This window comes from Dermacentor variabilis, chromosome 4 (genome assembly GCF_050947875.1).
Source record: "Dermacentor variabilis isolate Ectoservices chromosome 4, ASM5094787v1, whole genome shotgun sequence".
Lineage (NCBI taxonomy): Eukaryota > Metazoa > Arthropoda > Arachnida > Ixodida > Ixodidae > Dermacentor > Dermacentor variabilis.
Genome location: NC_134571.1, coordinates 37,746,878 through 37,763,461, shown reverse-complemented (window position 1 = coordinate 37,763,461; position 16,584 = coordinate 37,746,878). Strand labels below are relative to the sequence as shown.

Below are 16,584 nucleotides of genomic sequence, written 5' to 3'. Positions count from 1 at the left end.
GAGGGAATGAAGAGACTATTATTAAGAAGCCAAGTGCTATTGCTTGAAATGTACAAATCTCTGCCACTATCGCACATTTGAAAAATTTGTGCGGTCATGCGCTTCTTATTCGACACCTTATATCTGCTATGTGAGACTTGAACTCAACTAGGGCACCTTTTGAGCTCCAAACAACTGTCAGAACGGCGGTTCAAATGTGAGTAGCTGAGGAGTCTGCACCTGCATTTTCTCAGCGGTGACTGCCCGGAGCTTGCTGCGAAGTGCCTGGAGCTTGCGCGTGTTGTCGCACAGCTGCTGCTCAGCACCAGCTGAGAGGTGCTCTGTACGCGCACATGAGCGCTCTTTTATCAAGGACATTCTCTGTTGAGTGTAGCTGTCGGCCAGACGCTGGCGTTGCTGCAATGCTTTCTCCTGAATAACACAGCGCAGGTCAGGCATCAATGTCACAGGGCATGGTAACAGGGCTCAACAAGATCTCATTCAAAGCAGCATTTAAAACATTGGGTGGGCAAGGTGTTTTGAGAAAATAGCAACGAGTTCAAGGAAGTTGGTGCTACTTCAGAGAAAATTGTAATACTATAGCATGAAAAGGAAAAAAAAAACTTTACTGAAACACCAAGAAACAGTGAACTGAAACTAAAGCTGCACTGCATAGCATCATCTTCAGTAACATATCAGTGACATTGCAAATGTTACTTGCCTAGCTTTTGTACACACAAGCAGCAGCACAACTGCTTAGAAAAGGCTTAGAGAACGAAAAACTTTATGAGTTACAAGCTTGAAACATGGCAGTTATGACAGCAAGAATTCATCCATATGTAGTTTCATGTCGGAGCAAAGAACTTCAGAGCATTTCATGAACTTTATGAACCCCATCTGAATGAAAGGAGAACTCACCTTTACTCGAATGCCATCTTCGATTTGAGAAAGGCAGGAGTGAAGCAAAGTCAGTTTTGATTCAGTGCTTGACATGGCGCTCCTGGGTAAACAAAGCAGACTTTTATTGGTCAGAACAGCTCAATGTCTCTTGCTGCATGCAGAAATGACCTTTAAAGCTTTGACCTTTCACACTATGTGTAAGATAGGGGGAGTGTAACACTGAAGTTTGCAATAGCGACAATTAACAGTGTCATCATGATCCAGTTAGTTTCCTGTATTATATTTAGTAATAATTTTGTTTCTGAGTTAAGGCTGCCACTTTGCCTAGAAGAAAAACCAACACTGAAAAGGGACTTGGGGGGGACGCATAGAACGACAGAAAGCTGAGCTAGTTGGTAAGGATTCATTATGTTGCATGTTGTTGTACATGGATGCATGTTGTTTGTACAATGTACTGTATGTGAAAAAATACATATAAAATGAAAACAATATTAGGTAATAATGCACCAAGTAAAAACATTACACGATTGAAATTTATTGAATGGCATTATATAAAATTTGGCACACGTATAGTCAATACCTTCAAGCTGTCATTGTTAAAGAAAGTATACTTTTTGCAGCTTTCTGTTAAAATAATGATGACATAATATTCAATAAAAGAAAAGAATTACTAAAGCTTTATTATAACGGTCACTTTTCCATGGCAGGGAAAGAGTTAAGAGAAATGGAATGGAAGCGCGAGCTGAACGCAATAGAAACAACAGACAACAAACATGCTCTAGGAGAATCAGCACTCTTTCCACATGCAGTGGCTCATCAGAACAAACAATATGCATCCATTTTGCTCGTGTGGCCAAAACTGGTCATGCCAGCTGACCAGAAAAGTGCCAGCAGTGGGCGGACACCAAAACGATGTGTTGGAGAGAAGTGGAGGATGCACTTGGGCTTTGAGGAGAAAGACAGAAGATAAAAAAAAAAAAAAAAAAAAGAAGGCAGGAGGATGGACAGCTCAATCTTGCAGTTTCAGATAACACAATGATTGCAAGTGTAAGAAACTCGGAATGAATCCATCTGTGACAATTCAGTTGTTTGCTACATACAAATGACTGGCAGAGCACTTGCAATGCTGTTCATAAGATGCCGATTTAAGAGAATTGGAACATTGTCAAATATTGTGCCAGTGTGGGGGTTGAACTCGCAGCTGGCACCGAGAGGGAAGAACCAGCTGTACTGGTGGAGAAGAGGCCAGGTCGCAATCCTATTCCAACTGTGTAATCAGTGTCCTTTTATCTTATTTTTTGCCAGGTTCGAAGCTCAATGTATTTAATATGCTCACAAAGGGATAGAGGGCAGAAATGCAACACTTACGTGTTCCGCATGATTTTCAGTTCCAGTGTTCGGATCTTGTCAAGCAGTTTTGCAGATTCAGTGGCTAGACCTTTGTTTTGTTACGGAATAAGACAATGCCATAAGAATTTCAATTCTCTTATAAAAAATTTTGTTCTGGTAAACTTGCCATCATTATTATCATCATCGGCTATACCAGTTTGCTCTCTGATCCAAACCGCTCTCTTTCTGTCTCTCAAGGTTATGCCTAGAATTCTTCGTTCCATCGCTCTTTGTGCGGTCCTTAACTTGTTCTCAAGCTTCTTTGTCAGTCTCCAAGTCTCTGCTCCATATGTCAGCACTGGTAGAATGCACTTCCTTTTCAATGATAATGGCAAGCTTGCAGTCAGGAGCTGACAATGTCCGCCGTATACGATCCAACCCATTTTTATTCTTCTATGAATTTCCTTCTCATGATCAGGGTTTCCCGTGATTAACTGACCTAAGTAAACATACTCCTTCACAGACTCTAGAGGCTGAACTGGAGATCCTGAACTCTTGTTCCTTTGCCCAGTTATTCATCATTATCCTTTGTCTTCTGCATATACGTTTGACCAAAGTAAAACCACATACCTAGCCACACAGCTATATAACACATGGAAACTTCAGCAAAGGGATAACATAGAATTAGTGTTTAAAAAGGATACTCCGAGATACAGCAGACATATTGCTCAGTGAGGCTTCAGCTGACTGAAGCACGTCAGAAAGCCGGCAGAACTCCTGGTACACAGAAAAGAAATTTTTCTTGGGATCACGGTAGCCACCTGTCATCGCACCTCTGACATTTACTATGTCTCCTGCAGAAAAAAAAAAAACAAGTTTTCTTCTTATTCGTCAATACATATAAATGTGCCTCAAGAGCTGCATGACACACATAAAAGAAGCAAAAAAAAGAATTGATAGAGTGATTTAATTTTGGCCACCTCGGCCATGAAGGAACCTCTTTTTACATCCTTGGGCTACTGTGTGTCAGTACAGCAGAACCACATTCAGACATTTTGAAAAAATAAGGAGAGGGGGGGGGGGGGGTATTCAAAAAACAATAAACAAAGAACATGCTATCTGGAAAAACGTATGATCTGATGTACGCCTGAAATAACAGGGATACGTGGGCCACTCTTGCACTCTAAACAGGAGTGAACCGCACTGCACAGTGACCTTGTGGGCGCTGACCTTCGAGTGTGACGCAGCTGGCCTTGTACAGGCGGCTTGCCTCTTGAGCGACCTCCAGGCTGGAGCAGAGCAGCCACTTGCCCAGCCAGTGGGGCAGCAGAGGAGCCAGGTCAGAGTTTGTGCAATCCACCATGTCGATCAGGCGCCTTACGTCCTGCAGCAGGAAGCAAGGGTTTGAGTAGATCAAGCTGCAGGCTGTGCCTAGTTTGTTCGACATTTCCAAAAAGGTAGACAGATGAAACAGACACTTACTAACGACTGATCGTACTCAATGTGTCACCACAATGAGTAACAATAAGTATCTGGAAGAAAACAGCACTGCGAAAAGAAACAGACTCTGCAACCTAGAGTCACGGGTGGAGTAGCAAGAGAGAGAAGGATGCATAGAAGGGTAGTCAGTTTAACCGGAGGCAGTCTTTTTGGCTACCCTGCACACAGAGAATGAGGCACAGCCATAAAAAGAGAAAGAGAGAATAAGGGGAGAGAAAGAGAAAGCGTGGTAAAATAAAAAGTGGCAACAAGTGTAAACACGATCACACATTGCTGCTAGTTCTGCTTTGCTCCAGGAGGCATCACTGTTGTTTGTCTGCCCCTGCTTATAGGCATGAGCATGATTGCTTACAGCTACTTAACAAGCCTCAGCATTCTCGGCATCTGTCAAATGACGTAATTATGCCAACCTCAAGCAATGGAGGTTAGGCCTCTGTTGGAGCATGACTCCTCACAGCATAACTCCTCATATGCAGGGCTGGCATCCAAAAGATTTGAAATGTAATGCCATAATGTGGCCAGCAAATGTCTTCAGTGAAGGTACAGACTCCCTTAAGGCAGCCATTGAAGCAGCAGCCAGTCTGGCATGCTGCCAACAAATCGAGCAGGTTGCGCAGATCAGTCAGTCGTGATGAACAAGTGAGAGCCAGAATAAGCATGCTAGCCAATAGGTTGAATGAAAAGAATGCATTGTTTATGAAGTGTCCTGTCATATGGCAGTACCTTCAATGGCCAAACTGGTCATCAGTTAAACAAGCATTAACGGAAGGATGAGACTTCACTGACAGCATTTTCTGGCACCTATTTGGCATGACATTCCGATTTTGTAGATGCAGAATTGAGCAACAGTGGTGTGTGAACCTGAAATCCTATTGCAACAGGTGTGTTCAGGAGCACAATGTGTTGGCGGGCTAGTTGGTGCGGATCCATAAATACTTCGTTTAGCGCAAAACAACGAAGTGCCTTGTCCTGTCGCCTTTTCTTGTGTCCGTTGTTTTGCGCTAAACGAAGTATTTATGTGTTCAGGAGATCTGCTAAGCTTTTTTCCTGTCACAAACAAGGCATGATATGTATCGTTATAATGCCACTAACATGGCAGAGGAGGTCAGCTATACCTGAACTGTTAAACTTATAACAGCCTTTTTTTGGTAGTTTGCATATTATGTTTCATGTGATGCCATTTTCTTTCTTGATGTATAGCATAACAGGTGTTTTTTTAATTTAACAGAATAAAAAAGAATTGCATGTAGCAAAAAGTACAACTCTGCTCATTGATCTGGATTACTCAAACAGGTGGACATTATTTTCTCAAAAAATAAAGATCCACAATGGTGCAGTTAAAAAGTTTTTACGAATAAACTTTAAAGCTAGTTATTTTAGTGCACAGGTTGCAATTTATGAACTGAATCCAGTATTTCACAAGCCACATCCACTTGGAATGAAATTTGGAACTAGCACCAGTGTTCAGGTAAGTGCTATCACATTTGTGATAAAAATGCACCATTGTTCCACTTACCTTAGTAATAAAATGCTTTTCCAAGTTTTTATGCATTGAAGCTCAAAACTAACTGGGATGCCAATGAATTTTTGGGAACGTACATCTCAAAAGTGATGTCATCCTCAGAATTTGTTCCAGCTGCATACATCTTGCAAACTCAATGGCTACAATTCCTAAATTATAGTATGTACCATAATGTAATCAGTGTAAATGTTAATTAGCAATATATTGAAAATCTCTTGATTATGCATTTTTTATTTGTCAAGTAAATAACATTCTTTGACAGTAATCCATCTCAAGAACTGGCACTGTCCTACATATATACCACGGGTAAATTAAAAAAAGATTCTGTTAAAAATTAAAAAAAGAAGCGCTATGTATAGCATATGATGCATTAAATACACACTCAACTGCTAGTCAGTGATTCTGTCATCAGTCTCTCATTTTTCCCTTCTTTCATCATGCCTTTAGGCCTCTTGAAGAGACACTAAAAGGAAGAGTAATTTGAGCTGCATTAGTAAATTATTCTCCCACAATACCAAAAAACAAGGTTACTATGAGGAGAGGCTTTATAGGTCAGAAAAGGCACGAGAATGACACGGGTGGTGATGCTGCCCTGAAATACCCACAACAGCTAGCCGTGACATCGTCAATTTCGACACTGGCTGTTTGGGCCTACAGAGTTTTTTAAAACACCCGAAGACTGCACTTGCCAAGTTTCAAGAATTTCAAGAATTCAAGCCATGATGGCTGAAATACATGAAAATGTTTTGAAATCTGTGATGTCACACTGACGTACTGCCACTAGCATTTTGGTGCGAAGATAAAAAGATGGCGCTTTGGGCCTCATCTTCTCTTCTAATAACCTATCACTGTGAAATTAACAAAAAGTGGCGCTTTGAAAGAACGCTTTATTAGTCTTCTCTAGATTTAGTGTTTCTGATTTAGCTCAACTGTAATATATTTTGGACCACTAAAAAGTCTAGTTTTAAATAGTGCGAATATGTAGCAACCTCCATGCTAACTTTAATTAAGTTTGAAATATGAGTGGATGTGTCACGAAATGTGCATAAAAATATACTTTTTTGATACCACAACTGGAAATAATGCCACCATTACTGTTTGCTAGAAATGATATACAAACCATAAATTTGAAAACCTGCACAGGTTCTTGGCATGACCTTGTAAATTGGGCAGTACTCAGGCTGGACGAAAATCTCAAAGCCCATAGTCTGGGATTAATCTCATACATGCATTGTTTTGATCGAGTGCTGTTTTTAAAAGGATGCTAATAATAAAATCAGACAATTTCCAGCCCTGAAGTTTGCCCAAGATTGCGTCGAGAGAATATGTATTGCTCATTTATACGCGATCTAGCCAAAGTGAAATTTCGTTGCAGACGGCTTTTAAGGGAAAGCCAGGTTGGCTTGCGTTATGCAACTTGTGAAAATGAAATGATGCAGTTGAGAGCAAAGTGTAGGGGCTATGGTACAAGCAAAAAATAATAATTTCTTTTAGCACAGCCGTGCAACATAAAATAACCTTAATGCATTACATTGTTTGGACTAGGGCATATAGGCTTTAACACTTGATTTTAGACTTCATGATTAAAACTGCAAAGAAAAAATATTATTTCGTGGCACCTGTGGTTTATCAGACTTTTGCTCATGACTGTACGTAATTTGGCTTAAGAGTTGTAGTCTACGTGCACACATTCTAGCTTCCCTCACTATTAAAGGCCCTCTGATTAAAAGATAAAAGCAATGTATAGCATGGCAGAAGAATAAATAAATAAACAAATAAATAAACAAACAAATAACTAAATAAATAAATAAACAAACAAACAAACACACGCATCACTACCATGACACCAAGGTAATCCCTGGCTAATCCCTCTTTCAAAGGAACTAGACACGACATGTGTGACACGTGTATAGAATCAGGATTCCTTGAAGTAGGAGTGACACATACGTGTCCTTTTGGTGCTGGGTACTGATCCTGTACAGCTGTCTTGTCCAACGCCTGAAAGCCAAGGGATCCTCGCACCTTCAAAGCGTAGAACTTGCGCAGGAGGGCTGTTGCAGCTGAGCAGCTGAGCACAAGGTGAGTGAACAGCCTGCAGCAAAAGAAGGTACAAAGTGCAGTACACATGTCAGAAGAGGAACTTGAAAACGAAAAGAGTGCACAGTTTGAAATGTTGCCCTCTCACCACATTTTAGGAGTGCATTTGACTATACTTTTCATAAAGTGAGAGTAAGCGATAATGAACACACGCAGGAGGTTGTGTAATTAGCATTTTTCCACTATTACGGTTGACCCTTGACATAATGGACACGAATATTGGCATAAGTGCATTGTTTATTTCATCCCAATTGCTGTTTTTTTACCGCCTAACCACTCTTACAATGTTATCGCTCAGTGCAGAATGCACCTACATGAATCCACAATTTCCAGAATCTTGTTGGTGGTTCTATGGTGAAAGAGTCTTATCTAATCAGATTGCACGCATGATGCAAATTCTCAAACACATGCGAGCACCAATGATTACTCTATTATATGAGATGGGACACATATAAATAGCCGGTGTACTGGACCTGTATATCAGATTTCAATGACCTATGACAGGCACTCACTGCTGTCATTGTGCTTAGAGTGTAACTTGTTTTTCTGCCCACAAGTTTGCCCAATAAAGAGTTAGATTCATGACTCACAGTTTTGGCACTCTCTGGTTCCTCACCTTCACAACAACGTGACAATATAACAAATTATTGCATATGCTGAAGTAAATAACATTTTTTTCTTGCTGATATTAGCATGTACTGAATATAAGCCTACAACAAATATTGAATATAGCAAAAGTAGTTTCATGTCAGATCTGGCTTCATGATGCTCTAATGTAATGGGCAAAGAAATGGCTAGCAGCAATGCCTGCGAATAGCTTTTGCCTGAAGAAATTTCTGTTATACTACAAGATGCCTCCTGTTGCACCACTGTCTACCATCCCACTTGCTGAGATGTAAGCAATAGTTTTAAATCAGTCACTCACCTGCATTACACAGCTGTTTTGTTTCTTCATCATTTGAAAGGTGTCATCTTTCTTGTCACAAACATCACATGCACTCACACTAGCAGCTACCAAGAAAACAAGTTCATATAAGACAGCATTTGAGTGGTGCTTAAAGAACCTGAATATAATATGTATATTTTAGACCTGGGCAAGATAGATGTTCATTTCACCCCTTTCACCACACATTTCCTCAGTTTATGCAAAACTGTCTTTAGCTTATAAGTACTAGTTGTTGTTAAATGAAAATAGAATGTTTCATGTCCTCTATTTGTGTAAAGCCACATCCAGCAATTTATGTCATTTGAGGATGGCATGTGAAAACTCGCACTCTGCTGGACAACCAAACATTCCACTTTAAATAAAACTGGATACACTTGAAATTAAGTGAGGCAGCTAGCCACAAATGAAAAATACAAATGTCACAGCACTAACTTTCTGCCGAGTGCCGCACCCACAGCAACGGTCAGGGAGTCTGGCACTTGTAAGTGGTCAATAAGCATTCCCATGTACTCTCCAATGGCTGGATCATCAGTGTCCATCAGCACCTTTTTCAATCCTTGCCAACCGGCAAACTCGGCCTGAAAGAGTAATGGGTGTTAATAACTTCATGAGTTAGTAAAGTTAATAAGTTACTTATGTGCCTAGGCAATGCCTGGTATAAGAGAGATGCTTAGTGAAAGACCAGCAATAATTTTTGGTCAACTGGCATTCTTTAAATGCATGCCAGAGAAACACAATAAATGAAGCTACCGCAAACTGCTCTTGCAAATCTCTTTGTGCATTAATTTGCTTCGTGAAAAGATATGACCTACTAGAGGAAAAAATAAAAGGTCGAACTTCTCAGTGGGAATTCATGCCTGGACAGTGGCACCAATGATGTCACTGCAGTGTCACAGATTTTTGCGGCATCTGCACATACAGGTCCTTTTTGTACAGGAAAAGGTCAACTGGGATGAGTCATTGTTAATTTCCAAATGCACAGCCACATTTTCTGTACTTATGAACAAATGACTAGCCTTGGCCAGACTTTTTCACAATGTTCCATGTAATGAGAAACTAGTATGCAAGTGCCAAAGTACTCGTAATGCCACCATAACTGTAGTAACAACAACATTGAAGTTCACTTTACTTGTGAGGAAAACACACACAGCACATAATTGGATGATCACCATCTCAGGTGTTCCTCTGTTGACGATCATCACGTTCATGTCTATGGATAGGCCAGGTCCCACAATTAATGTGGCACTCACTCACTCACTACTCAGCCACTACGTAATTGGTGAGCTGGACATTTTACCACCCATCTTTCACATTTGCACCGCTACCTAGCATACCAAGCACTTGCTCTTGCAAAAGTCACCTAAGCCTTTGTAATTCTAGTGGTGTCCTTCTATCAGTTTAGTTTAACTTCAAACTTTCATTAGTGTCTATATTGTGGAGCGGAATATAACTTTTTGCACTATGCCCTACAGGAAAGTGGTTGCAGTGACTACTGCTGGTAATTGAACCGGTGAGTTACTTCTCAACAGCAGACCTGCGTATCTGCTAATCCGTTATGCTGAATGGCCTGCGAAAGTGCAGTCCCATGACCTAAAGGGAGGCCACTTGTAATGGATGACCTTCGTAGATCAGGACAGGATTTGCACAGTCAGAGACAGGGGAAAAAAAATAAAGCCTTAATTAAGTTACTATATCAATAAATGCATGCCACAAGCATACCAGAAACACCTCTATGAAGTGCACTGTTCAGAGAGTATTCTTCAAATTTTGTCTTTGTAGTATGAATGCTTTTCTATAAATATCTCTTATGAAGACCAGAGGTGGTGTCTTTGGAAGTTGGCTGTTTACCATGTATACTCACTTGTGTAAGATCTGAATTTTTTTTTCGCAATATTGATGAGGTGCGCCCCTTACATGGGGGTAGGCCGTTACAACCTAATTTTTCCGGCCATGTGTAATACTCTCGATTTGTTTGTGTAAAAAGAGTGAACGCTGTTGTTTTTATAACACACACTTTTGCTCATGCAAGTAAGCTTGGATAGTGGGTTCCCATCTATAGCCCTCACTTCTGTCACTATCACCACTTCTCAGATTCGGTTCAGTACCACACATCATGGGTACAGTCATCCTCAGTGCCCTCTACGGCATTAGATAAGACAAGCTTTTCACAACGATGTCCTAAGACCACACACGACCAGTGCTTTGAATGGTAAGGAGTGGTGTTTACTTTATTAAAAATATAAAACTGAGGGAGGGGTTAGTAAAATGCACAGCAAATAAAATATCTTCAAGAAAAAATGGTAATGCTCATTGCAAATCAAGTCGAACATTTTCAAATATTAATAAAAAGAGATGCATACAGACGCAAATATTTTCGAAAATGAGCTATTTCTATCAATTGATGGCAAGCTCATTGGTATTATGGCTAAACTTTGTCACAAGAGAGATTCTCTCAGCAGCTGGAAAGTCAACCTCAACTCACATACTCAACTGACAACCTCACAACCTCAACTGGCATACTCTCAGCCAGCACAGAATCCCTGTGTTGCGTTTTACTGCTTTAAAGAGTTTATTTTGGTTTGGGTGAGGGTCACCTGCATCGCGGCGTCAGCCAACACTTCACTTTTTGAGCTCAAGCTCCTTCAAAGAAGAGGCGACACAGTTCCTTTCCCAATCATTCCTCAAGGCGATGGTCCTTTTTGTTGTTGTCCTTGTTCCGCCACGCGTTCACCCCACGGACAATTTGAAGCATCCTATCGGTCAGTTGTACAGTCGACATCCGTTTTTTCGGATTCCCTAGGGGCCGCGAAAACGACCAAAAAATCGGGCAGTCCGAAAAAATAAATGCATGTCTTTTACTGCCCTTAAGGGCTCAAATCACCACAGGCACGTCTGAAAAAGCTCTGTACACCTATTAGGCATGTGACAGGACACATGTAACAGGATACGGTGGTGCACGCGTGTATAATTGGCGAACATGCACTGTGTCCCGTGACAATTGCCCCTTCCCATGCTTGTTAAGCTTTGCTGCAATACTTTACGTATGCTTCTTCGCTTAACATTGCTGTACTGAGGCGAGGCTGCCTTTCTAAAACCGGCATTATGCAATGCGTTGTGCTTTCTAAGCTTCGAAGCCAATCGCGAGGATTACAGAGGTGAAGTCGGTGCCATTTCTGACAACGGCGAAGTATTTCAATGAAAAACATGGCACCGAACGGTAAGAACCTTCATATAAACATCGAAACAGCTAGTCCTCGCGTAGTGGCTACAGCTGCCAGCGGATCTGCGTGCAAAAGCGCCGGCGAGATAATCAAAAACGGCGGTGCTGACTTTGAGTAATCTCGTTTCGGAGTTGCAGTTGCGGCAAACAGTCTGGAAAAACGGACAGTAAGGGTTCTTGCATCCGAAATTTCAGACGTTCTTGTACGCTGAATATACAGGGTACGTGGTCGCGCCGTGAAGCCGTCCGCATTATCGGGCATGTCCCAAAAATCGGGCGTCTGGGAAATCGGTCCTTCATTGTACACTGGCAACTCCTCCAGCCGACGACATGGCATCAAAGACAATTCGTTACAATTTCTTTCTTTTACTCGAGCCAACATTAGGGCGACTTTCGTTCCCTTTAGATAAAATGACAGCTAATTTTCCCTGATAGAAGCACAGATTCCCTGAGCTTTCCCTGAGTATATCCAGACTATTCATAATCCCTGAGAATTCCCGGTTTTCCCGGCTGTGAAACGTGGCAACTTTACCTAACGTCAAGACAATAGCGCCTATGCATGCAGCAAATATTGTCAAAAAAGAAAAAAATACTGTACTGCGCCCATTGTGGTGACCATAATAGGTTGGATTCGCACTGCAGTTTCCCGTGCCTTGTTCAAAGTGGCATGACAATCCTCCTGCAGTCGCTGAGTGCCCCTGTGCAGTCGAATGAAACAACAGTCACTGTATACGTAAATGAATAATGCAGACAAAAAGTGACATGACAGATACATAGTTAGTGACAATCTATACTCTGGTTCACATATAGCAGGAAATGCTGGGAAAGCTATAGAGATTTCTCTTACTGTTCGTGTTCGCAATGGAAAAATAGTGCATCACATATGAAATGTATAGACATGATTCATGTAATTCGATTTAGCATTCGTTTTACACGATGATATAATTATTATGGGGAAGGTGTTGCAGATTTTAACCACTTTACCACCAAACAAGTGGAATCGCACATTTCTTCATCAATTGGCCACAGCGCACTGCTTGCATGCATAACCAGAGCATAGTTTGTCGTATACTGGAAGCACAAGGGTGCCCAGGCAATATGCGAGTTGACATAACCTTAGTTCTCTAGTTGTAGTTGTAACACATCAAGTAGTCATGAAAAAAAAAAAGACCTCTTGAATGACGTTGAAGTGCTGTGCCGAAATGCAAAGTGAAAGATGATGAAGTGCTATGATGGATTGCGTTCCAATTGGGAACTATGGCTCATGGCGCGGAGGCAGAGCAGTTTTATGGGTGGAGCTTGTACTGAATTCTTAGATCGTCACTCAGAGTGTAGTGTCTCCTTATGCAAGTTTTGAAGATAGAAGAAGGGGCTTTATTTCTGTGAGAATTAGCTTAATATGCTGTTCTTAACAACATTGCGAACTGTGGATTGAGTGAATGTTAGAAATTATTATTAGAATGGTTACAGCAAAACCTTTTGACTGCTGGGTGTGTACTGTGCGTGGCGCTATAAAATTAGGCACTTGTCTAAATGCTGCTGGTGGTTAGGCAAATGAATACCTAAAATGTGCCATGTGCAATGGCAGCACTGCTTTGTTTGTCCATTAGCGAGCAGAGGCCAGGATTGGTGCACTCTGCATAAGTACCACAAAAAATGTAATGGCCAACAGCCATCAAACTGACGCTTTATTGGTGATTCTATCACTTTGACAAAGACATTCGCATTGTACAGGCCAACATTTGGTCAACGCCAAATTTTGTTATTACAGCTGAAAAATGTTGGAAGAACAACACCTACTTCACACAATGTTTCTGGTAAGAAGGCGTACCATATTTGTTTGATTCTATGCGCCCTTGATTGTACTGCGCACCCCAATTTCTATACTTGAAAAAGTGCAAAATTCAATATCCTTGATTGTTCCCTCACTAAATTTTCATGGTAAAAAAGAGAAATAGAAGTTTGTTCTCACTTGAAAAAATAAAATTTTAAACTTTGAGGTGCTGGAGATGCGATTTGGACACCAGCCATAGGTGATGTCCAATGATCACAAACTACTGGTGCTCACAGTAGCTCCAGGTACTCTCAGTATCATAAAGCACGGCCTTTGACATTGGAAGGTGGGATTTCAACAACATTTATTGCAGCTTTGGTTTCATATCGATTCTAACACGCATGTAATATCTTTTCAAATTTTTCCAGAAAAGAAACTATGCAGATCCAATGCATATCTTGTGAAGCGGTTAATAAAATGCTATAAGCTGGCTCGATTTCAGTGGCATAGGCAAGGAGGGGGGGAGTTGAGCACACCGGGCACGTGCACCCCCCACCTCCCTGAAATTTTTGTGTTAGTATGCGGTCTGTGCAGGCTCCCACTCAATCCCCACCCTCTCCATCCTGGGCCAAAACGATGCACCCCTAAAAAAAATGAAGAAAAAAGAAGTCTGGCTACGCCACTGCTCATTTCATTCCTGTGTCTTAGGTGTAAAGAAAACTCACACATGCACATACTCCCATGTACCCATGCTATGCAGTGTGATACACATGGCAATCATCTCAAAGACCCAGTTGGCACTGGCACGAAAGAAGTACACAAGCCATTGTGGCCTAATGATTAGAGCAACAGGCTGCTGGGCTGGGGGACCAAGGTTGGATCCTGGCATAACGCATGTAATTAAACATTTTTTTTATGTATCAGCTCTTTGTCAAGACAGCAGCACCCAGCAGTCGCAGTCGAAAAAGTCCAGGAGGGTTCGCAAAGAAAGCGTCACTTTAATACTGCATGTTCGAATTGAGTAAATACGTTAATAGCATATTATAGTTCAGGTTGACCTAACATTGATACAGGTAGCTAGCATTCATGCTGCCTTGTTTTTGATTATAGTACCATGAACACATGCAGTGAGACACATCATTAGTCACAATTAAGTAGCATGAATGAGAAGATCACAAGCAGTGGAAAGGACACAGACCGCACCCATGATTAAATTAATTGAAGAGATAATTTTTTACATGGACATACGAGGCAGGTTTGTGGCTGCATTAACTCTTTCAGTGTTGAGTCTTTTTGGTGGTGACGCACCTGCAGAGTCAGCTTCTTGTTTTTAGATATTATAAAACGAACATAACGGTTTATTTTTCGTTATGCAGAAGGGCAAGATTGACATCGATAATAGTAAATGCTCTCATGGCATTGGTGTCGCATTCCTATCTGACGTCAGTTACATGGCAGGACAGAAAGGTAAAAATGTACCACTACGTCAGTGACACTGAAAGGAACTAGCTTAGGAACAAGTGCTGCAAAGATGCCAGCACAGAGTTTCAGCTATAATGTGCCAAGAGAATAGGTTAACACCCGACACACAGAAAAGACAAAAAATACAGAGACAACATTATTATATAACAGCGATACTCTGCACTTAATTGATCACCAGCTGGTTCCATTTTGTACAGTAATTAATAATAATTGACAGGGCTTAATGTGCCTATGCTGCACATTGGATGGTGAGGTCAACTTTGAACCCCTGATGTTCTCTGTCGTGCTTCAAGGTCTAAGTACACAGGTATTTTTGCATTTTGCCTTCCAAAATGCAGTCAGAATTCAACCATGCAGACCTAATTTTACTTGGCAGCAGACCACTATAGCCACTGAGACACTGAAAAGGTTGTGAACAGCGGCAGCAGCGCAAAGAAACATCAACAAATGTGCTGCCATGCAATGGCCTCACGTGTGTTCGTTGATGGCTGCATAGCTCTGCTTCTGCAGCTTCATAAGCTCAGCCTTCATGCTTCCGTCAAGCTGCCGCAAGGAAGCCAACTCTGCTTGGACCTGCTGCTTGGCGGGGCAGGATTGCGCCAAAAACCAGCCAAACATCAGACAATAGCACAACTCACTCAGTGAGACACAGTTTTCAACACTACAAACAGCATACATGACAGACAAGAGGAATAGACAGGACAGCAAGAGCTGAACATGCATCAACTAATCATTTTATTCAGAACTGCTGCAAGCTGTACTGTTAGCTTCTTTTGACACGCGCAATTTTTGATGTCACTCACTTCGTACACTCCTGCTTTCAGTTGTCCTCTTTATGGTAATGTGTTACAAAGCTTTTTTGTTGATTTCTATATTTGCTCATTTGTTACATTTGTTTAGTGATTGACCTTTGGTGGTACAATTCTTATGGGTTACCATCTGCAACTGTTTCTTTCACCTGTTTGCTGAGCAATTGACTCATACTGTGTAGCACTTTTCACATTACTAGATTGCCTCTTTCTGTGTTCCTTGAAGTATGCTGTGTTCTTTCGTTATATTTACTATGACACTTATAAATAAAATTGTTGGCTGATATCACGCATGTCCTGTTTGTTTCTTTTGTCCCATTGTTGGTTCCATTCACCACATGAACCTAAACCAACCAGCACAATTTCATGCCTACATGAAGCACTTTTGCGTGCAGTGAGGAGTTGCATGCTGCTGAAAAAACACCATGCCACAGGAATAGGTCAAGCACCTACAAATAATCTCATGCCAAAGCACATCTACTGTGGTCAGTCACTAAAACATACTGCATAGCCAAAGAGACAAGCAAAAAACAGGTGCATCCTTCAAAAAAAAAAAAAAAGATTATCGAGCCATCGGAGTGAACATGCAGAAATTATTGCCATCTATGCCATCAAAACAGTCACATGCAAAACTTACCTCTTCCTCAGATATGCAGCGGTTCCTTTCAGCATTGCTAGTTTGAAGCTCTGACTGCAGCTGTTCACACTATGGGCAGTTCGGTGTGTGACATCCCAAGCAAAGGAAGTTGGCAAGAATGCAATTAGCAATGACAAGACAGCGAGAACACTTTCCATAACTGCACTGTCCAGGGGAAAGAGGAATGTCCTGGCCACTCTACTCTAAAGTGTTGTTAACAAAGCATTGTTGGAGTAATTACTGTTGTCTCACACCTATTTCAGTATATACAGCAATTGAAGGTTTATTTTTGATTACAGAGAAATGTAGCTAGTCAAACATCCTTAAAGTATATTCATTACAACTATCGCACACCTGGAACTTTGAACAGTTGATAGATATCCACTCCA

General features: G+C 41.2%; 1 protein-coding gene across 2 annotated transcripts in view; it reads right to left on the bottom strand.

Moving 5' to 3' along the window:
* Positions 1 to 16,584, bottom strand: part of LOC142578948 (structural maintenance of chromosomes protein 3-like) — a 100,437-nt gene that overhangs the window by 30,135 nt on the left and 53,718 nt on the right. For both annotated transcript variants that reach the window (XM_075688682.1, XM_075688681.1), the window contains exons 12-21: positions 16,196 to 16,264; positions 15,222 to 15,325; positions 12,092 to 12,191; positions 8,706 to 8,851; positions 7,178 to 7,322; positions 3,439 to 3,592; positions 2,913 to 3,062; positions 2,248 to 2,317; positions 898 to 979; positions 220 to 411 (exon numbers count right to left, since the gene is read on the bottom strand). In XM_075688682.1, coding sequence (XP_075544797.1) covers positions 220 to 411; positions 898 to 979; positions 2,248 to 2,317; positions 2,913 to 3,062; positions 3,439 to 3,592; positions 7,178 to 7,322; positions 8,706 to 8,851; positions 12,092 to 12,191; positions 15,222 to 15,325; positions 16,196 to 16,264 — 1,212 coding nt within the window. The remainder of the gene's footprint in view (positions 1 to 219; positions 412 to 897; positions 980 to 2,247; positions 2,318 to 2,912; positions 3,063 to 3,438; positions 3,593 to 7,177; positions 7,323 to 8,705; positions 8,852 to 12,091; positions 12,192 to 15,221; positions 15,326 to 16,195; positions 16,265 to 16,584) is intronic.